General features: G+C 46.8%; 2 protein-coding genes across 4 annotated transcripts; one reads left to right on the top strand and one right to left on the bottom strand.

Annotated features, from left to right (window-relative positions):
• Positions 1-617: 617 nt before the first annotated feature.
• ZSCAN32 (zinc finger and SCAN domain containing 32) lies at positions 618-13,559 on the bottom strand. The gene is given in 6 exon segments (XM_058570201.1): positions 618-2,194; positions 2,951-3,433; positions 7,203-7,326; positions 7,877-7,971; positions 9,927-10,104; positions 11,457-13,559. Coding segments are annotated over 6 exon segments (2,127 nt in total). The 5' UTR covers positions 11,823-13,559; the 3' UTR covers positions 618-1,313.
• Positions 13,560-13,869: 310 nt separating this feature from the next.
• On the top strand, positions 13,870-20,879 carry ZNF174 (zinc finger protein 174). Of its 3 annotated transcripts, none has more exons than XM_058570193.1 (5): positions 13,870-13,921; positions 14,394-15,059; positions 16,081-16,303; positions 16,570-16,635; positions 19,479-20,879. In XM_058570193.1, exons 2-5 carry the CDS (start codon positions 14,652-14,654, stop codon positions 20,078-20,080), a joined length of 1,299 nt encoding a protein of 432 aa, XP_058426176.1. In that variant the 5' UTR covers positions 13,870-13,921; positions 14,394-14,651; the 3' UTR covers positions 20,081-20,879. The 3 variants fall into 3 exon arrangements, with proteins under 3 accessions (XP_058426176.1, XP_058426175.1, XP_058426177.1); XM_058570192.1 differs by lacking the exon at positions 13,870-13,921 and adding an exon at positions 13,968-14,226; XM_058570194.1 differs by lacking the exons at positions 13,870-13,921; positions 16,570-16,635 and adding an exon at positions 13,970-14,226 and having other exon boundaries at positions 19,479-20,875.
• The last annotated feature ends 1,097 nt before the right edge of the window (positions 20,880-21,976 follow it).

Below are 21,976 nucleotides of genomic sequence, written 5' to 3'. Positions count from 1 at the left end.
TATGTAGAATAGCCCAGGCAAGGCTCAACCTGAGGAAACACTGAAGTATATTCTTACATCCTGCCTTTGCTTCTCCTTCTTCTCCAAAAGTAAAAAAAAAAAAATTTGGCTGAGGTACAATGTACATTCTCCTTTGCTCATATTTAATTCCTCAAAAAGGCTCAAGCAGAGACCGTGACACTTGCTTTTTACCATAGTTTAGTTAAGGTAGTAACACCCTGTACGCAGAGGCCAAGAACCATGGACAACATACCCATCTTTTAACACTTTTTACCCATGGTGATTTTACAGAAGCTTAAATATGCCCTTGATTGGAATCAGCAAGTTTTAAATTCCGTTCTTGGTGCTCCTCACACCCACCCTTCCTTTCACCTACAATCAGAGCCTCCAGTAGCCCCTGTATTTTCCTTACTCCTGTGATCTCCCTTCTTAGTGACAGCTCTAACTCTTCCCAACCCAATTCTATTCCTCCTCTCCCCATTTCCTACCCCTTATTCCTTCTCTGCATGTCCTACTGCCTTGAAGCAGGTTCTACACTTAGATCCCCTTCAGGACCCTGCAGGCTTCTGCATGAGTGTGTTTCTACTGGAGAAAATTACAACCAAAGGCCAGGGAAGTGGAGGGAGAAACACTTTTATTTTCAGCAGAAATAGTAATGCTTATGAACTTGTAGAAACCATTTACTGTAAGAGACAAGAAACCAGGAACTGGGGTGGGGGTGATGCTAAGATGAGAAATCTTACAAAGATTAACCTACATGTTACACTTGCTCTAAGATAAGTCGCTTAGATTTAATATTACCCACTGGCTTAACCTATCCTTCCTCTCCTTTGTTCCCATTTTGGTGGTGGCTGGGTTCCAGAGTAGTGATCTTCCCTGAAGGTAGCAGTAGTACATAACAGTAGGGGCATAAAGGTCAATTATTGATTTAGTATAGATCCAGGCTGTTACCTTCTAGGTGTTGCTTCCCACCATGAGAAACAAATCCTTCCCTGGCATGGCCCAGAAACACTTTTCAGGCCACTGGCCACCCACTGTCTGTTCAGAAGAAAGATACCCTGGTTTCCTCGCAGGACTTATGGATCCTAAAGCCTTCTTACCTTTAAGCAAAACTGAAGTCCAGTGAGACAGGACTTTGGAGTTGAGGGCAGAGCTAGAAAGAGTTCATCATTCTTATCCTGATTCTTACTGCTGGGCAGGGTTCTTAAGTGCTTACCTGGTTTTCAATGACTCTACTGCTAAGCCAGGGATTGGCTAGTAGAACTCTCCATAAGCAGAAGGAAACTCTAAGGAACATATGTTGACCTAAAGAATTAATCTGTCAGGTTTCCTACACACTCATGGCATCTCTCCTCCTTCCTGTGATGTATCTCTTTCATGTGTACCCCCCAATGGCGGGTGAGGGCAGAGTTCTTGGTGAAGCTTTTTGCACAGTGAGAACACTTGTAAGGCTTTTCCCCAGTGTGGGTTTTCTGGTGGGCCCTGAAGTGAGAGCTGTTGTTGAAGGTTTTCCCACACTGCACACACTTGTACGGGCTCTCCCCAGTGTGGACTCGCCGGTGGGCGCTAAACTGGGAACTGTTGTTGAATCTCTTTCCACAGACAGTGCACTGATAAGGCTTCTCCCCAGTGTGTGTCCTCTGGTGGACAACGAGGCTGGAGCTCTGGTTGAAGCTTTTCCCACATTCCCCACACCGATAGGGTCTCTCTCCTGTGTGAGTTCTTAGGTGTGCCGTGAGGTTGGAGCGCTCACTAAAGCCCTTCCCACATTCACTGCACTTGTGAGGCTTCTCTCCTGTGTGGACTCTCTGATGCCGAACAAGATAAGAACCTCGGCTAAAGCTTTTCCCACATTCGTGACATTGAGAAGTTTTTTCCAGTTCAGGAGCTGGCTGGTGGTGAGAAGGAGAACTCTGAGAGCACTTTCTCCCACACAGGAGATGTGCACAGGCCTTCTTCCAAGTAGGAAGTCTCTGGTGACTCATCCTCTCCTGGGATGGGGGTTTCTCCTCACTCTCCCCTGGAGAACATCTATGTTGCCTTCTTGACATTGGCTCACCCTTCCAGCCTCTTTTTAGCTCAGAGTGCCAAAAAACTTCACTAGACTTTCTCTGTAAAGCCTTGTTCATGTCTGCTTCCTCTGAATCATCCCATTTCAGATTCTTCTTTTTAATCTCATTCTTGATCTCAAAATCTGAAAGAACAGAAATACAATGGACTGGAGAAGAGGAAACAAATGGAATGAGAAAAGAGTTACAATTGAACTACATTAAGAAGAAATCCTAATTGGATTTCTTCATGTGATTTAGTCTTCTGCTAATTAAAAGCCTAAGTTTCTCTTTCCAATTGCAATATTTTTAAGGTCCAAATTTGTGGTCACAGGCAAATATACCCTAACTCCACCAACTTTTCTCCTATTTCGTTTTGGATGATCCGACACAATGATAAAACTGAAACAGAGTCAAGTTCTGTGTCATCTGTCAATCTGTCTGTACATGTATCCTCAATACTTCAATGGCCAAGTTTCTGTGAACAGAAAAACAAAAGGCCACCCTGAATGGCCAGCTCAAACATGAAGAAAGCAAGTTGCTGAGTAGCTAGCAAGTGCAGCTTTAGGTCATGAAAGGAGGATCAGTGCTGGAGGAGGAGGGAAGGAGAGAGAGTCTGGGCTGGAGGCCTAAGTGGCAATCTAAGGAAGCAAAGTATGTGGAACTCCATGGGAAAAAATGACATGGACTCTGTGAAAGAGGCTGGCAAAGGCAAAATTGGAGTCTAAAGAGCAAGGGAAAGAATCTTCAAACACCATGAAAACCAAGACTCCCTGGCCTGTATCAAGTCAACACCAAGATGATCACAAGGCCAGGAGCAGAAATGGCTCCCTCTTCATTGCCAGGCTAATGGTCTCTAAGTGGACTTTGCATCCTTTGACTGTCAGAGCCAAGAGTCTTACCAAGTCTGTTTGGGAACAGGACTGACAGGTCAAATCTGCTAACTTCCTGGCCAGGATCCCTGAAGTCCTTTTCATCCCCTGCTGCAGCACCCACAGTGGTACCTTCTCCAATCTCTGTGGGTTCCCTGTTCTGCAGACTCAGCTCTCCAGCCTCCATATCACTTCCCTCTTGGCCAGGAACAGCATCACTTGCCACAGTTGCTGCAGAGGCCCAGGAGCTTGAAAGGGCATCCATTTCCTCATGAAAGATACAAGGCTCAGGCACATGGCCTCTCCTCACTTTGCGGTAATGCGACTGTAGGATTTTGACCTTAGTGCGACATTGCTCTGTGGTCCGCAGAAAGCCATGCTCCTGCACTTGTTCTGCTGCAGCCCTGTAGATCTGGATGATCTGCTCACGGGTCTGGGGTTTTTCATGAAACTCAGAATTACTGAGAACGGCCAGAAGTGTCTTGGTCTCTTCATAGCCCCAGTGCACACCTGCTGCCAGGGCACAAGAAACACAGCAATCAGATCAGAGAGGACCAGATACCACAGTGCAGGCTTTTAGCAGCCCAAGAACTTACATCCTAGTTTCTCAAACTATGCCACAACTGGCTGCTGTCATTCCTGGGAACATATCTCACTGTGGGCTTTTTTCCTAAAACAAAAACTTTCAGTGTAGTGGAAAAGACATCCTCTTTAGCTGAGAAGGAGTTGCAGACATAAAGCTGCCTTTTTTATTTCTCTTTATCCTGAATCCCACTCATTTCCCCTGCTATATGACTCACGATAAGGGTAGTGCTTGCCTGCCTCCGGTTGTGGGAATCCCTGAGGGCCTACGGCCACATAAGAGGACATGGTGAACAGGCGAGACTCGGAGGGAAGCAAAGAGTCAGAGGAGAGAAGAGCTGGTTATAGGATACTTCTGCCTACTGCCACCTCTGATGCCCGAGTACCTCCTGATCTGACCCATCCCCGACTGTTTATATCTCCTATCATCAGTGTAGATGCAAGAAACTAACTTACAGCACTTACTATCCCAAGCTGAGAATAAGAAGTAAACGTCTGAATGGAGCAGACAAGATGGCTAGTTGCTCCAGACCACTGCACACACTCCTCAAAGGGGTGCCTGTCTGGGCCGGTCAGTGAGGGCTCATTTGTCTAGAGCTGTCCCGGCAAGTGGGTTCTGATAACATCTGGTCATGATGCTCCAAAGGGCACGCAGCAGCCCCTTCTCATCACCCTCTCTCCTCCACTCTGCTCTGAGCCATCATCTCAAACCTGGATAACTGCTGTAGCCACCTATCCAGTCTTCTTGATTCTACTCTTGACCTCCTACAGTCTATTTTCAACCCAGCTGTCAAAGTGGGCCACCTCCTTCACTCAATTCAACTAACATGTATGAGCACCTACTATGCCACTGAGAAATGCAAGTATCAACATGACATGGATTCTGCCTTCAAGGAGGCCACAGTCCTATGAAAATCTGTGTAACAAAAAGGAGACACAAACAAATGTTTAGGTAAAGGGCAAAATACATTGAAATACTCAAAGTGATCCTTTTGAAAGTGTTACTCCTCTGCTCAGAAACCTTGCAAAGCCACCCCATTTCACTCAGAAAAAGTCCAAGTCCTTACAAAGTTCTATATGTAGGGCCACAAGGCCTGAAACAGTGCTTCTCAAATTATCTGCGAAGAACCAGGGTTTTTTTTTATTATTTTTAGAAATATAATAAACATGCAGTTGGATAGTACAGTGATGTACAGTGATGAAATTTCTAAACGCTTCCTCTCCATTTCAGTTCATGTCACTTTCAATAGCACTGCCCCATGTGACATGACTCTGATCTTGTTTATTGCTCTCATCCTCTCTCAATCTGCACTAGTCACACTAGCCTCCTTGCCTAGACTCGCTCCAGCCTCAGAGCCTTTGCACTGGCCATCCCTCTGTGTGTTACACTCTTCCCCCAGAGAGCCACATGGCTTGTTCCTTCTCCTCCTTCAAGTCTTTGTTCCAATGTCATTTTCTCAATGAGGACTACTCTGACAACTCAAACAAAAACTGCAACCCACCCTCTGCCCCTGCAGTCTTGATCACTCTTATTCTGCTCCATTGTCCTGCAGCTGCAATGGAACCTGTTAACTAGACTAAAATGACAGCCTCTTGAATTCACACAACGGCACCTGCTAGGACATCACCCACTTTCCATAGAGAATACAGCACTCATTCCCCAGACTAATGTCACCTTCATTCTTTTCTGTTCTAGTGACAAAATCTAGATATAGCACCTAGCCAGACAATTCACTACTTTCATGACAGAAACACACCTGGCTTTGGCTTTCCAATTTCAAAACTCAAAAGAAAACTCCCTGGGTTATCCAGACAACATAAAAGTTTAGGTACTACTTTTCCCTCTGTGTAACCTGCACATGGCCAAATAAATGGCTTCACACTGGTACCCACTATAGCCTTTATCCCAATGTACCCATACAGTGAAGGAACAGGAACCATCTTCGATTCAGAGCTGGAAAACATGGCCCCGTGAGGGGAAGTTTGCTTATAGGTGATCAGTACCAGAACACATGTGCAGAGAGGTCCTCACTCAGGTGGCTCTGGAGCAGGCTGTAGGTGCCAGGGCTCCCACTTTCCTCGACTGGCTGCCTGCTGTCGGACAGGTAGCTATCTGAGCCCTCCACCATGTCCCTGTACCCCAACTCTTTCCATTTCCATGGGCCTTGACCTGGCCCTTTGGCCTCAACAGCCCCATCTGCCAAGGTCCTGGGAGAACTGGAGAAGACCTGTGAGGCCAGCAGAGCTCCCATTCTTCCTGAAAGGCACAGTGCTCTGGGTTGTGGCTTTGCCTCGCTCGACAGGAACTGGCCCAGAGGCTTCTGAACTTGGTTCAACACTGCTCCAGAGTCTGGTGGAAACCTTGTTAACACAATAGCTCAGTGACTTCCCCGCATAGCTGGCTGCTTTATTGGTGCACCTGGAGTTTCTCATAAAACCGAGGCTCACTGAGAACACACAGGAAAGTCCTGGCTTTCTCAGCAGCCCAAGGCATGCCTGCCGCTTTCCCGTCTGCCGAGGCCAGCTGTTTCACGTCACCCTGATTTTTTCTTCCCCCTCTGCTGGCGTCTCATCGGCTTCCATTCCAGTCTCACTTGTGCAACTCAAAACTCTTCCTTGCTCTGTAGCTGTGAATATGGGGGGTACAGGTCCCTAGTGTTCTTTCTGATCCAGCCCAGAGATGACATGTGGACCATGACTGGGAAACCCTACAAGTGAAGAAGCAGGGAGGAGACATCAAGGCCCAAGCCAGCTGCAGAGCATCTGTCTGTGACTCTGACATTCAGGGAGGCTGCACCGAGGAGCAGCAGCTCAGATGGGACAGAACTCATTTGAGGAAGGCAAGAGATCAGTCCTGAGATTATTGAAAAAGGGCTCTTGGTGCCTCCCGAAGGGCCTGGGCGCAGAAGTAGACTGTCACAGTCAGGTTGTTTTTTGTTTTGTGTGTGTGTGTGTGTGAGGAAGATCAGCCCTAAGCTAACATCCATGCCAATCCTCCTCTTTTTGCTGAGTAAGACTGGCCCTGGGCTAACATCTGTGCCCATCTTCCTCCACTTTATATGGAACGCCGCCACAGCGTGGCCTGACAAGTGGTGCATTGGTGCGCACCCGGGATCCGAACCTGGGTCGCCAGCAGCGAAGCGCGCACACGCAACTGCTACACTTCGGGGCCGGCCCCAGGTTGTTTTGTTTTTTAATCTCCTCTGCCACTCAGGACATAGCACAGCTGTGTGTGTGAGCACACGTTCATTCATCTCTCATCTGTTCCTCCCAGTCTATGGCTTCTGTCTGTCTCCTGTGCTGTGTTTCTCTTGCTGTCTCTCTGTCTCCCCTCCCCCTCTATCCCTTATCTCCCTGCACTCTCTGTCCCCATTGCTTTCAGTCTCATGCCCTCTCCCTTGTTCTTGCTCACTGTCACACATGCTGTCCATCCCTGTCGTGAGCCCTCTGACTCTCTCGCTTTCCCTTTCTTTCAGTCTCTGTGTCTCTCTCTGTCTCTGTCACAGTGTCTGTCTCTTCCTATCTCTGTGTCTCTTGCCTACTCTCAGTATTTTCCTGTTTATTTCCTTCTTTCCCTCTACCTAACAGGCTCCCCACTGCCTCTGTGTGTCTCCTTCCTTCTTAGATTCTTTCAGTCTCTCTTTCTCTCTGAACGACTGAACACATCTATTCTGGACCTAAAGGGAATGCAGATCCTTACCCAGCGAGACGTATCTGTCATTCTTCTGCGTAACACCCCTGTAGAGGGCCCTCTGTGCAGGGCCACAGTGCGTCTGTCCTTCCTGACAGAGGGATATGGCGCTGTCCTCACACATGATTGGTCCCTGTAAAGACACCGGAGTCTGCTGCTACTGATAAAATAGCCCTGCTCTAGCCTGGGGTGGGGCTAGACAGGACCACAGTCATCAGATCAGGGGCTGGGCAAAGGAGAGGGAGGTCAAGCCTCCGAGGCAAGGATCAGAGTGAGTAAGGACCCATGTGATGATGGCAGAGTAGACAGAATAAGAAAACAAGCCAAGGGGCCGGCCCCGTGGCTTAGCGGTTAAGTGCGCGCGCTCCGCTGCTGGTGGCCCAGGTTCGGATCCCGGGCGCGCACCGACGCACCGATTCTCCAGCCATGCTGAGGCCGCGTCCCACATACAGCAACTAGAAGGATGTGCAACTATGACATACAACTATCTACTGGGGCTTTGGGGGGAAAAAAATAAATAAATAAAATCTTTAAAAAAAAAAAAGAAAACAAGCCAAGAGAAGCTCAATGGACCACGTGAGGCATCTTTCTAGCATCTCTGGAAAAGTAGGGGTTTTAGGGTGACAGTGAGTGCAAGGTGACATGGGAACTTCAAGATACAAAAGGTGTCAACCACAGCTCACCTGGGCCCCTTCTATCCAGAGCACAGCACCTGTCTCCTGGTCTTGAAGGCCCCTCTTCTGGGGAAGGTTCCTAGGAGCCTGCGGAGTAAGCCAGGCTGGGAGAGAAACAGCCTCTGTTAGAGTACAGCTTCTACCACAGCCACAGAGGAGCGTTTCTGAGTGGGGTCCCTGGGACAGCAGCAGTAGCATCTGGGAACCAGTCAGAGATGCATATTCCCGGGCCCCACCTCAGATCTACTGAATAGGAAATGCTGGCGGTGAGGCCTGGGAATCTGTTTGAACACGCCCCCCCAGATGAGTCTGTAGCACACTGAAGTTTGAGGACCACTGCCATAGCCAATGACCTCTCCGTGTGTTGAGAAGCTCCTTTCACGAGATTCTTCTTGGCATAATAGCTTTAAGAAAAAGAAAAAAGTTTTTTTTTCATTCTAAAGAAATATGTGCACATTATAGAAAAAAAAAATTTTTAATAGAATATTCAGAAGGAATCTCTCATGGCCCCAACACCCAGAGATAAACATAGTACTGTTACAAATACCACAGTAACTCAAACCTTTTATTTTTCCTCAGACCACGATAATATATTCTTTCCAAGATCCCCAAACTTCAAGAGTCCTACAAAGGAAATGGTTCATTTTGGTGAACTTCAAGGGACACTCAGAGTTCTGTGAGGTTATAACACTTGGGATCTGAGCAGCCTATGGGCCCGGTGAGCAGAGGGAGCAGCACCTGGAACACACTGAGTCCTGCCCCATTTACTTAGACCTTAAAGCCACAGAAATCACATACCACAGAGCATAGACGTTCCCAAGGAAAAAGGAAATAAATGCTAAGTGGCAAAGTTTACAAATATATTGATAGAGTATTTACCTCACTCAAAAATTACAAAAGCAAGGGCCAGCCCCAGTGGCCTAGTGGTTAAGTTCAGCACGCTACACTTTCCCAGGCGCAGACCTACACCACTCTGTTACCAGCCATGCTCTGGTGGTGGGCCATATACTGAAAAATAGAGGAAGATTGGCACAGATGTTAGCTCAGGCCGAATCTCCTTCAGCAAAAAAAAAAAAAAGCAAATAAAACTCACATTATTTTTCATGTCATCAACAGAAGCTTACCAATTTAAACAGCATGAAGACAAAAAGTTTTCCTCTAGGATTTGAGTTATATAAAGATGAGCTGCGTTTTAAAAATTACTTAGCAACCTGTAATGGCAGCTTTCAGTTAAGGAAAAAAGGCAGCAGTGGCCGTTAGACTATCTAGAAATGTATGCAGCCAAAGTGCTTCACAGAAAGAGACCTCTAAAGATAGAGCCTTGGTTTGGCCATGCAATGGAATATTAGCCATAAAAAGGAACAAAGTGGTGATATAGGCTTGAAACACACTAAGTGAGAAGCTAGACACGAAAGGTCACATATTGTAGAATTAATGTCCAGAACAGGCAAATCCACAGAGAGAGAATGACGAGAAACTGCTTAATGGGTACAGGGTTTCCCTTTGCGATGATGAAAATGTTTTGGAACTAGACAGAGGTGCTGATTGTACAATATTGTGAATGTACTAAATGCAACTGAATCATTCACTTGAAAATGGCTAATTTTATGTTATGTGAATGTCACTTCAATTTAAAAAAATTGTTTTAATTAAAAAATTTTTCTAAAATACTTAGGACCAGTATAAATAACAAATACAACTTTGGAAAAAAAGCAAAAATAATAGAAATCTGTTCTGGAAGAACTTAAGCTGGATGGGAAAGGGGGTTTAATGTCTTTAAGTATATGAAGAACTGCTATGCAGAAGGTGAGGGTAAACATGTTCCTCTTTAATATGCCTGATTCAAAAGGAATAGAATTAAATTGAAATAAAAGAGAATTAGGCTAACACATAAATGATCTCCACCCCTATTTCACGTGCTATTACCATCAACTAAAATTTGAAATCTTGTCTTTTGCCTATATTTCAAAGGCATAATCTGGAACCAAGGGGCAGACTGCATTTCCAATAGATGATTGTTCCTCCCCCACCTCAGCTGAGGGCAGAGGCTTCTGCTTACCTTCTGACTGTTCACATGGTTTATGGCGTGAGCTCCGTGACCCCTTCAAATTTCATTCCTCTGGATGAACCCTCTGTTTCAGGTGGGATCTCAGTGATTCTCTGGCTCCTCTTAAAGGGGCCGTCTCCTCAAAGAGCACTCTCAAGTCTTTCCCAGAATCCAGGACCCGGAACAGACCCTATCATCTGTCACTATAAATTCCTGCTTAAGCTGGACTTTACAACCCCTAAGAGTGGCATTAAAAAGTGATATGAGACATAAGGAAGCAGAAGAGAAATATTCTCAGGGCCAATGTAATAAAATAAAAATGAACAGAATTTGGTCTCAATCACTTCGTCTCAAGTAAGATTATTGACATGAAAGCACCTAGCACAGAGCCCGATACACCAGAAGTGCTAAAAGTAGTGTACACGTGTTGAAAGTGAGAACATCAGCTTTCTCTTTAGAGAGCTCCTGTGATCTCAGCACTACTGCCATTTCCTCTCCCCTCAAATCCAATGCATCACCGAGTCCAGCCAGTTCTATCTTCAAAAGATCCCTTGCATCGATCCTCTTCTCTCCCTCTCCGCACCCTCCAGCCTGGTCCAGGACACTATCCTCTGTCTGGATTGGACTGTGGTCATTGCCTTTTAACTGCCACCCTGCATCTTCTCTGCTCCTGGATCCTCTAACCCATTCTCTCTCTACACGGAATCCAGTAGATCTTGTAAAATGTAAGATCACATCCATCCATGTTAACACCATTCAGCGGCTTCCCACTGCATGTAGAATAAAAGCCAAACTCCTCTTTGCAGCCTGTAAGGCCCAGCATAAAGTGGCCACTGCCTTCCTCTCTCATCTTCTCTCATACCACTCTTCTCCTTGATCCTGAAGCTCCAGCCACAAGTCCCCACTTCTTTCTCAAACATCAGCCAAGTCCTCTCCCACCTGAGGCTCTTGGAGGGTGCTGTGCCCTCAGCCCTCCCAGCTCTTGACACAACTGGCTCCTTCTTTTCCTTCACATCTCAGCTCAAATGTTCCCTTGGAGAGGCCTTGCCCCACTACCTCCACGAGTGGATATTTTGGGAAACTCACCATGTCCTAGACTGACCACTTTATCCAGGCAGCAAGGACCAGCTCTAATAAAACTTTGTTTAGTGTACAACACATGGCACTCTGCCCTCAAGGAATCTTCTAGCAAGAAATATTAGATGTTAATTCACCAACATCTCTAATTTTCCTGATCCTCTGAGTAAAGAATAGTTGTCCTTTCCCTGGCCTTTTTTGGAGAACTTTTCTGAGTGTTTTTACCACTTTAATTATGGACTCTAAACATTCACTGACTATATGAATGTCCAAGTTATTTCAGCAAATGAGAAATTCTTCCCATAGACTAAGGGCACAGGGCCAACCCAAGACAGCTAATACTTTCTGGTGCATATACCACCATGCATTTCTGAAAAGAGCGCCTCACCAGTAAGTGGATTCCTGTGCTCCTCACCCCAATTTCTTCATAACCAAAACCACAAGGTTCTGCCTTCCTTTTCTCACCTGTTGCCCAGGCGCTCTCTGTACATCCTCAACCAGAGCCACAGCTTCCTCGCCATTTTCTGGACACTGCTCCCTCACCCAGGTCCGGATCTCCTCTGGCAAGATGGTCAGAAACTGCTCCAAAACCAACAGCTCCAGAATTTGCTCTTTTGAGTGTGTCTTAGGCCTCAGCCACTGACAACAGAGTTCCCAGAGTTTGTTAAAAGCTTCATGGGGGCCAGCTACCTCCTGGTAGCAGAACTGCCTGAAGCGCTGGCGGGAAGCTTCATAGTCAGGCCTTTTGCTATGAAGGGCTGATTTCTGTCCCTGTGTGCAGTCCTTGCTTGGGGATGGGTCTGCCTGGGGGCTCCTTGTTGCAGCCATCATTTACTTCAACGAACTGGCTCACTGGTTGCCACTTCCACCCTCGGGATCAGATTCTATCTCTTCTCATATCACTGGGAAGTGGTTCTCCCGGATACCAGTGACAGGAGTGTCTTTCCGGAATCAGAAACATGAGAGTGTCACAGGTGTGCAGACTCACAGCTGAAAAAGGCTCAACTTTGAAGAGAGGTGAAGAGGTTGGAAAAAGGCAGCATAAAACTATCCCATATTTCTTCACTCTGCTCCCTGTAATTTATTTCTGTCCTTTTCCTTTACTGCCTCTATAATCCAAGCCGAGGATCCAAAGCACTAGAAATATCAAAAAACATAGTTTTCTCCCCAGCCAAATTCCTGTATCTGCTGAAGAATTCCCCAAACTACTCCTCACAGTGTAGCCAGCTGTTCCTTCTCATGGGCCTCACATGCAGGGTCCTATCCCTGTTCTCCTCTACCCTCAAGAGGCCTGCACCCACCTTCCCAATTACCACTTTCTCTTAAGGAGAAAATAGCATATATGTGCCTCTCGAATACCCTCTTCACCACTATTACATTCTCCTCTTCGCCATTATTACACCCTCTTCCTTACCACCACCACCACATATACAATGTGAATGTAAACGATTGTTTTGGTCTCCTGTATGCTTTTATCTTCCAGTATTCCCTCCCCACTTCTGAGCACAGCATCTTCTTCCTTTGTGAAAGAGCCCCTCTCTATTCCATGGGGTCTGGTGAGGCTGTTCATTACAGTACCCTTCCCCCTATCCCAGGAATGGGCATCTGACATAGGCTGGGCCTGATGGAATTCTCCTGTGAGACTTTACATACAGGTAGGGTGGGAGAAGTTCCAAATTTCCTGGGAATAGCTGAATTGGGAGGATGGAAGACTGGAGCTATCTGCAGTTACGTCCCACTCTCCAGTGCACTCCTCCATCAAAAGGGTGAGCCTGTTTACAGGGGTAAAAAAATTATTTTTAAAGAAAGGGATTCAGGTTGCCTTTCTTCCAAAGCACACGAACCACTTTCATTTATATTCCTTTTACATTTCAATGGCTGGAGTGGCTAGAGATAGAGATCAAAGGCATAACTGTTAGCGGTCCTCTTTAACAAAAACGCAGGTCAGAGCACAGGTCCTCAGCAGCAAGGCCAGGATTAGAACCTGTCCCCCTTGCCTTACACATTTTCGTACATCCTGCACCTTATCTGGTTGAAAAATAATTTAATGCTATCCTAGTTTCATGCAGAAGGCGGAGCCTGCAGTCCTCTTGATCCTGAACATCCCATTCATAGTTAATTTTAAAATGCTGGCGTCTCAGAAATGTGTTTCTCTCTGGCGCTGACCCAAACACTCAGCGGAAAGCAGGATGAGAATGGGGGTCGGGCTGACTGACTTTTCACTCGGCAAGTATGCACTGAGTACTCCCAGCGCAGTCAGCGCTAGGCTTAGGTACTGTGGCTTTAGTAGAGAGGGAAACAAGTCCGCAGGCTCCCAGTGCAGCGACAAGGGGATGGGACAAGCAGGGCCACAGGCCAGAGGGAGTCTGGGCTCGGCCACAGGGATCGGGACGCGGCCTGGCCGTCTCCGGTGGGCCAGAGGCACCGGGACGAAGGGCCGGGGCGCAGGAAGGTGACCGCGGAGCGTGCGAAGGGCGCCCGGCCCTTGCCCAACCGCCCTGAAAAGACTCCCTGCGGCAAGGGGCTGCCAGGCCGGCGTGGGGTCCGGCCCCGAGCCCCCGGTCGCGAGGAAGCAGAGCACTTACCGAAAGCGCGCGCTCGTGACTCGGGTAAGCTCGCTCAGCCGCGGGCGGAAGTCAGCGTCGCAAGTCCCCGCGCTAGTCTGCCCACTGCGCATGCACCCAAGCCGTGCCAGCGGACTACAACTCCCGGGGTGCACTACGACGGCTGGCGCCGTTCCTCTCCAGCAGCGACAGAAGCAGCAGCCAATAGACGAAAGAGAACGCCCTCGAGGAGCCAATCCCTCTGGGGAGGAGGCGGGCCCTCCCGCGGCGTAGTTCCTCGGCAGCCAGTGGGAGTGTCCTCCACGAGCGGCTTCGGCGCCGCCCCCAGCCCTGACTCCTGGGTTCCGGGTCCCGTTCCCCAGAGAGGTAAGTGCGCTGCAGGTGGGCGTGGGGTGCGGGGCTGTCGGGGACGCTGCCGTGGCAGGCGCCTGCCGCGGCTCGCACCTGACCACGAAGTTGAGCCGCGCGCCGCAGTGCCGCAGCTTCGCGAAGCCTGGGCCAGCTGGGGCGCGGAGCCGGAGCGGAGCACCCTCGGAGGCCGGAGCAGCTGGGCCTGCGGAGCCTCCCTCCGTCTACCTCGCTCGGGAGCAGGAGGCTTTCGCTGACTCCCAGCCCACGGCGTCGCCGTGACCCCCTAGGCTCACCCTGTAGCTCCCGGCGAGATGCTCCAGGTTGGTCTAAGCAAGATGCGGGAGAGTTGGTGCGGGCTAACTGTATGACAACTGGAACTTTTCCTAGGGGTTCCTGGCAGCCTGTTAGGTCGTATTGCGCATTTCCTCTGAGACCTCGTGTGCTTATCGCTGAAATAAAAGCAGTATTTCCCCCGATTTCCTTTTAGGACGTTATGACTTTTCTGCTTTGCAAGACAGTTCAAGAAATTGGCGGAAAGACAAACTCTTCCCACTCCCAAGGACTGTGTTGTCTTTAGGTGTTTGGGGTCAGGGCTAGCGAATCAGAAGGCCCTGTCTTCATCGTGTCCTCTCCAACATCCTCAGAGGAGCTTCCTTTCTAGCATCTTTCTAGCATTTTCCAGGGCCATGATCCCGAAGGTTTGAGTTGTTTACAAGGAAAGAGAAGCTGTCTCCTGAGCCCCAAAATGGCGGCTAAGATGGAGATAACTTTGAGCTCGCAGTCCCACATTCAGGCTTCCTCCAAGCAAGAGAGACACATAATAACAAAGCTAGAAGAGAAACGGGGGCCTGCTCTTCAAAAAGACTGCCCTGATCCTGAGCTCTCTCGCCAGAGCTTTAGACGGTTTTGTTATCAAGAGGTGTCTGGACCCCAAGAGGCACTCTCCCAGCTTCGACAGCTCTGCCATCAGTGGCTGCAGCCCGAGGTGCACACCAAGGAGCAGATTTTGGAGCTGCTGGTGCTGGAACAGTTTCTGAACATCCTCCCTCCGGAGATCCAGGCTCGGGTCAGGCATCAATGTCCAATGAGCAGCAAGGAGATTGTGACCCTGGTAGAAGATTTTCACAGAGCAGCCAAGAGACCAAAGCAGTGGGTAAGGCGAGTCCTTTCTCGTGGTCCCCAGAATTTCTTTTTCATCTGGATAGTGTTTGGTCTATGGATCCCTCCCTAGTTAGAGAGAGTCTGGAAATGGACCAGATGGCTTCAAACATTGATTCTGGCCTCTGTTTGGGAACCCCTCTGCCAGGGAAATGTAACAGGTTTTTAGAAAACCCAGCCAGGGGCCCTCCAGTGAGGAAGTGGAGAATCAAGTAAAGTTCTTGAATGTTTGCTAATAGGTTCCTCACCCCCCCCCACCCCTGTCCATTCCTCTTGAAGTTTTCCTGCAATCAGGATTCTTAGCAGACAGGGTCATCCTGTGGGTTAGGAATTTGGTTTGGGGGGAACTTCATTGGACCTTGTTCCAGTGAAGTGTCTTGCATATTGCCTCTGGATCAGGAAGTTACAGCTCAGTTGGCCAGTATTCCTTCCAATCCCCACCCCCAAGTCAGACCCCAGTTGGGGCCTAGGCAGGAAGCAGACAACCATGTGCTTTGGGAAATAGAAGCAGTTAGGGAACAGGGATGGGACAGTCCTCTTAGAGCCTTACTACTACTGGGATCTCCTTACCAGGAGAGCCTTGGGCAGAACAATTTATTAGGTAAGGGTGGTTTTTAACGGCCTCCGCCGTACTGCTTCCTGATCCTACAGGGCCTGTATCCAGCAGAAGTAGGGAGGTGGTGGGCAGAGGGTGGGAATCTGCTGGGCCAGTGTCATAACTGACACTGATATTTGTGCCTGCTCTCTGATGGCTTTGACTCCAGGCCTAGAGAAAAGCCCAAGCTTTAGGGGCATCCTCTCAGGAAGTATAGGCTGATTTGAAGCAGCCCCGTTCTGGTCATGCTGTATGTCCTTCCCTTTGCTTCCTTTGAGAGTTTCAGTGGTCTCTATCAAAGTTGACCTCCAGGCTGTTATCAGGAATTCCCAGGGTAAAGGTATCATTACAGAGCAGTGAGAGGTCAAGCTGCCCTCAGTCAGCCTCAGGTTATTCTCTAATGCATGGGGTTTGTTCCTAGGTGGCCGTTTGTATGCAGGGGCAGAAGGTGCTCCTGGAGAAAACTGGATCTCAGCTTGGAGAACAGGAACTGCCAAACTTTCAACTGCAAACTCCTAGGAGATATCCCAGAGAGAGCTCACTGGAGGAGCCTTCACAGGCAGGATCTCAGGACCAGCTGAGCCCTGATCATTGGGAAAAATCCCCACTCCTTCGGGAACCAACCCCCAAATTGGTTGGAACAGGTAAACACTGTGTGCCTCTTCTCTCCCTCTCATCAGTCGTTTATCTCCATCAAAGCATCTCATGGTTCTGAAAAGCCATAAACTAGCTATTTTTTTGGAATGTTGAATGTAATAGTAGATCTTTATTCCCTAACAAATTTCACTAATTAGAATGGTAGCCATGCTATACATATAAAGTATGTTTTTATCATTTTATGTTAATGACTATTTGACAATCCAGTGCACAACAGGATTATTCTAGTGCCTACTTTTTCTGTCCCTTTCAGAGCTTCTTACAGTGAAAACATATCCATATGTGACCGCTGATGAACTTCCATGCAAGCTGTGGCTGAGTTTCGTCACTTAAAATGCTCCTATGTTTAGAAGGGCCTCAAGAATGTTGTCACTGAGAAAAAGCTCCATTCCATATTATTTTCTGCCTCTTCCTCTTCCTGTGACATTGTCTGTGCTTTAAACCCTTGCGTCCATTTCCTTATCTATCTCTGGTACAATGCCATTGTAATTGCTGGCCCTGCTCTCACAGTCCTGTGATCTCTAACACTGAATGACAGTAACGATTTGGCCAGTCTTGGTGATGTGAGTACAGGATATAGTCAGCAGGTTAGAGAAGAAGTTTACAAGAAGACTAGAGCCTTAATTCCTTAAGATTTGCTACATTCAGTGAAACACTTTGGTTTGATTATTCTCAGAACTCAGGGATGGAGAAGACCTGGGGCGTCCAGTAGAAAAGCATTGTGACCCTGGCTGAGGTCCTGCCCCATGACCTATGTCCTTCATGGTCCTGAAGAAAGTAGACCACACACACTCCCTTCTCCTGCCTCAGTAGAGGCAGCTGGGTGTGTGTGCAGTCTCCATCTCCTTTCATTTGATTCCCAAGAGGGTAGATTCTCATGTTCCTCATCTCTAAGATCCAACAGTGCCTTCCTTCAGAGCTGCACTGTCCAATACAGTTGCCACTAGCCGCATGTGGCTGTTTAAATTTTATTTATTGAGATATAATTCACACACTATAGAATTCACCCTTTTAAAGTGTACAGTTCACCAGTTTTTAGTATGTTCACACACTTGTGCAACCATCACCACTATCTAATTCCTGAATATTTTTATGACCTCAAAGAGAAACCCATTAGCAGTCACTCTCCATCCCTTCCTCTCCAGCCCTGGCAACCACTGTCTACTTTCTGTCTCTGGATTTGCCTATTCTGGACATTTCATTGTCCAGAATCATACACCACATCATCTTTTGTGACTGGCTTCTTTCACTTAACATGTTTTCAAGGTTCATCCATGTTGTAGTATGTGTCAATACTTCATTCCTTTTTATGGTTGAATAATATTCCATTATACGGACATTTTGTTTATTCATCAGTTGATGGACATTTGGGTTGTTTCCACTTTTTGGCTGTTATCAATAATGCTGCTCTGAACATTTGTGTACAAGTTTTTGTGTGGACACGTGTTTTCATTTCTCTTGGGTATGTACCTAGAAATGGAATTGCTGGGTCATACCGTAGCTCTATGTTTAACCTTTTGAGGAAATCCCAGACTCTGTTTCAAGGCGGCTTGCACCATTTTACATTCCTGCCAACAGTCTGTGAGGCTTCTAATTTCTCCACATACTTGCTTACTTACTATTTTCAGTTTTTTTGATTATAGCCATCCTGTTAGACGTGATGTGGTATCTCATGGAGGTTTTGAGTTATTTCCCTAATGACTAATGATGTTGAGCATCTTTTCATGTACTTATTGGCCAATTGTACATCTTCTTTGGAGAAATGTCTATTCAGATCCTTTGCTCATTTTTAAATTGGGTTAGTTTTTTATTGTTGTTGTGAGAGTTCTTTATATATTCTGGATACTAGACCCTTATATATAATTTGCAAATATTTTCTCCCATTCTGTGGGTTGTTTTTTCCCTTTCTTAATAGTATCCTTTGAAGTACAAATGTTTTTAATTTTGATGGAGTCTAGTTTATCTATTTTTTCTATGTCACCTTGTGTTTTTGGTGCCATCTGAAATACCATTACCTAATCCAAAGTCAGAGGGATTTACACCTATGTTTTGTTCAAAGAGGGATTAGTTCAGCTCTTACATTTAGGTCTTTGATCCATATTGAGTTAATTTTTGTATATGTTGTGAGGTAGGGGTCCAACCTCATTCTTTCAGCTCTTACATTTAGGTCTTTGATCCATTTAGAGTTAATTTTTGTATGTGTTGTGAGGTAGGGGTCCAGCCTCATTCTTTTGCACGTGGAAATCCAGTTGTCCCAGCACCATTTATTGAAAAGACTATTCTTTCCCCATTGAATTGTTTTGACAACCTTGTTGAAAAGCAATTGACCATAATTGTATGGGATGCTTATTTAAATCTGAATTTAAGTTAATTAAAATTAAACAAAATTTAAAATTCAGTTTTCAGTCACACTAGCTGCATTTCAAGTACTCAGTAGCCACATATACCTAGTGGCTGCTGTATTGCATAGCTCGCGCGCGTGCGTGCAGACACACACTAATTTCCTGCACGGCAGGAATCCTATGGGATAGCACAGCTCTAGATCATCTGACTTGCCCACAGGCCATTCCAGCTCACTTCCATCCTGATCCTCACTCCTGATGGTCAGAAGTTGGGGAGTTTCTGTAATTAGGATACATGTCTAGCCCATATTACAGTTTCCAAACACAAATGCCGTCAACATTGTCATGAAAGAAAACACCACATTCACTGGATTTACCATTATTTGAAGAGACGGTGGTGGTCATTCACTGTCCATGGAAGTGAGAGTCTATTTGCAGTGTTGAAATTTCAACTCTCTTCTTTCTTTTCATTCCTTAGTTGATACTCAGGTCTGATGGGTTTGCTTTTCCCTATTTCTCCTTTCCTAAACCTTTCCCTAAAGGGAATTGAAGAACCTGGTTCCTAACTTTAATATAAATCAGAATCATCTCAGGAGCCTGTTAACTGCAGATTTCCAGGTCACACCCACAGAGATTCCAACTCAGCAGCCATGGGGATGCGAGGGCAGCCTTTTTGTTTAACAAGTGCCCTAGATGAGTCTAACGCAAGTTGCCAGTGGAGGACCACACTTTGAGAAAACTTGCAGTATATTTCATAACTCTTTTGCTGAGGTTCTTTCTTCGAAGCCCAGAAAATGAAACATATTCTTTCTAATTATAGAGGCCACCAGAATGAAAAGTGACAACAAGGAAAACCCGCAACAGGAGGGGGCTAAAGGAGCAAAGCCCTGTGCATTGTCAGCTGGCAGAGCCAAAGGGAATGGTCTCCAGAGTCCTGAACCGAGGGGGACGAATATGAATGAACCCCGCTTGTCACGGAGGCAGGTCAGCCCTCCAAATGCCCAAAAGCCGTTTGCTCACTACCAGAGACATTGCAGGGAACTGGAATACATCAGTAGCCCCCTAAAGAGCCACACACACAGAGAGCTGAGGAAAGGCAAAGGAAGTAAAAGAAGTCTGAGCAGTCATGTGCAACGTCGTGGCCACCAGCTGACCCGCTCAGTAAGGAAACCTTACAAATGTGATGACTGTGGGAAAAGCTTCACATGGAATTCAGAGCTGAAAAGACACAAGCGAGTCCACACGGGGGAGAGACCCTACACGTGCGGCGAGTGTGGAAACTGCTTTGGGCGGCAGTCAACCCTGAAACTGCACCAGAGGATCCACACTGGAGAGAAACCGTATCAGTGTGGCCAGTGTGGGAAAAGCTTTCGCCAGAGCTCAAACCTTCACCAGCATCACAGACTCCACCACGGGGAGTGAAAGCAGAGCTTCGTGCTTTCTGTTCAGAAGGAAGGCGTTTGTATTTCTCCTTCCCCTTACTTGCATGTAAATCACAAAGACTGCCTGCGTGACCTACAAGGAAAGCAAGCAGTCTGTGAGGAATGATGGTAGACATTTGGCTGGTGAGGGGTCCCAGAAGAAGCTGACCAAGGACCTGACCATGCACAGTGACAGGGTGAAGAGATCCAGGTCTGGGTGTTGGGTCACAGAGAACCCAGGGTCTCAGTTGGAGAGTGGGGAGTAACTACTGAGGGAGAATCAGGACGATCCTGCCGGTGCCCCACCTTGATGTTAAATCTTCCCTCTGCTGCTTTATTTATTCTCTAAATATGTTCTGGGGTAAATTCTATAGTTATGCATTGGCTGTCATACCAGATAATCTTTATCACACACACACTTCTTTAATAAAGATGAGTGATCCACAAGAATTTCAAGGCAAAAGTTTGTTGGAATATAAATCCCTTGATATTCTTCCCACAATTCCTGGCTATTCATAACAAAGGACATGTGAAGTGAGAGTATGAACATGTTTGTGTGAGGAGAGGGTTTCCAAGTAATTAGTGCTTTTATCAAAATAAATAAATACACGCACACACATATTGAGGGATCTTTTTATATCAAAGCACCTTTGATTTAGGAAAAGAAAATGTACACAGCTGCTCCCAAGGGACAGGGAAAAGCTACAACAAGAAGCAAGTAGTGGATGTAGACTGCTAAGGTGTCAAAGGGAATCCTTACTACTCTTTCTCCCTTAGGCCAGGAGGTTTAAGAATAACAAAATGATTGGGGTGATGAAAATGTTCTAAAACTGGATTATTGCAGTACATGTACTATAAAGCATTGAAACAGGTTAGTTTTATGATATGTAAATTATACCTCAAGTTTCTAAAAAGGACAAATTACATTTATATAAAATGTTAGCCCTGGAACTAGGCCTGAGAGATCATCTAATTCCACCCCTTCATTCTCTCAAAATGAAAATTAAAACCCAATCAGTATACAATTTTTAGTCACCCTGGGCTAGCCAGCTGATCTCAGTTGAGAGAAAACTTTTGGTAGTTGGGTGCCCTTACTAAAGCATCAGTATCTTGACATCACTGCCAGTCACCTCAGGGCTGTAGCTTGTGGTGTTCTCACCCCCTCCCCAAGAATCTCATGTTCCTCCTCACTGCAGAGGGACAAGTGTATGCACACACACGTGTCTCTGGGTCTTTGCATATACTGTTCCCTCTGCCCTTAAGACCTGCTGCCCTCCCACTGCTCCCTCCCTCTCCCATCTCACAAGAGTTGCCTGCTCTGCAAAACCTTCTCTGACAAGTTCTAGGCAGACATAGACTTAATCAGGTGTCGCTCCCTGCTCCAGTCCACACACCAGTAGTGCTCAACCTGGGAGCAAATTTGCCCCCGGAAGACATTTGGCAATGTCTGAAAACATTATTGGTGGTTATGACTTGGGGGAAGGGAGGGTGTTCCTGGCCTTTAGTGGGGTGGAGACCAGAGATGCGTCTAAACATCCTACAGTGCACAGGATGGCCCCCACAACAGAGAGTTATCTGGTCTAAAGGGTCAATAGTGCCGAGGGTGGGGAACTGTACTGTACACAATAAAAGCTGTTTAAGGACAAGAACTTTGTTTTTCCATCAGTTTAGCTTTTGAACCTAGCCCATGCCCAGCCTAGAGAAAGAGGTGTTCAGTAATTGAGGAGTCGAGGGCCCCTGCTTTACCCTTAGGGGTAAAGCATATCTGCCTGAATCAGAGACCCTGGCGACAATCTGTTGAATACAGTGGACAAAGCCTCTTGTGTTTGGAAGCCCAGTGGTGGCCTTTTAGACTCTAATCCATGGTCTGCTTCCCAGCAACTGTGTTAGATATTAG

This window comes from Diceros bicornis, chromosome 26 (assembly GCF_020826845.1).
Source record: "Diceros bicornis minor isolate mBicDic1 chromosome 26, mDicBic1.mat.cur, whole genome shotgun sequence".
NCBI lineage: Eukaryota > Metazoa > Chordata > Mammalia > Perissodactyla > Rhinocerotidae > Diceros > Diceros bicornis.
The sequence above is the reverse complement of the archived record's forward strand: the minus strand, read 5'-3'. Positions and strand labels throughout refer to the sequence as shown.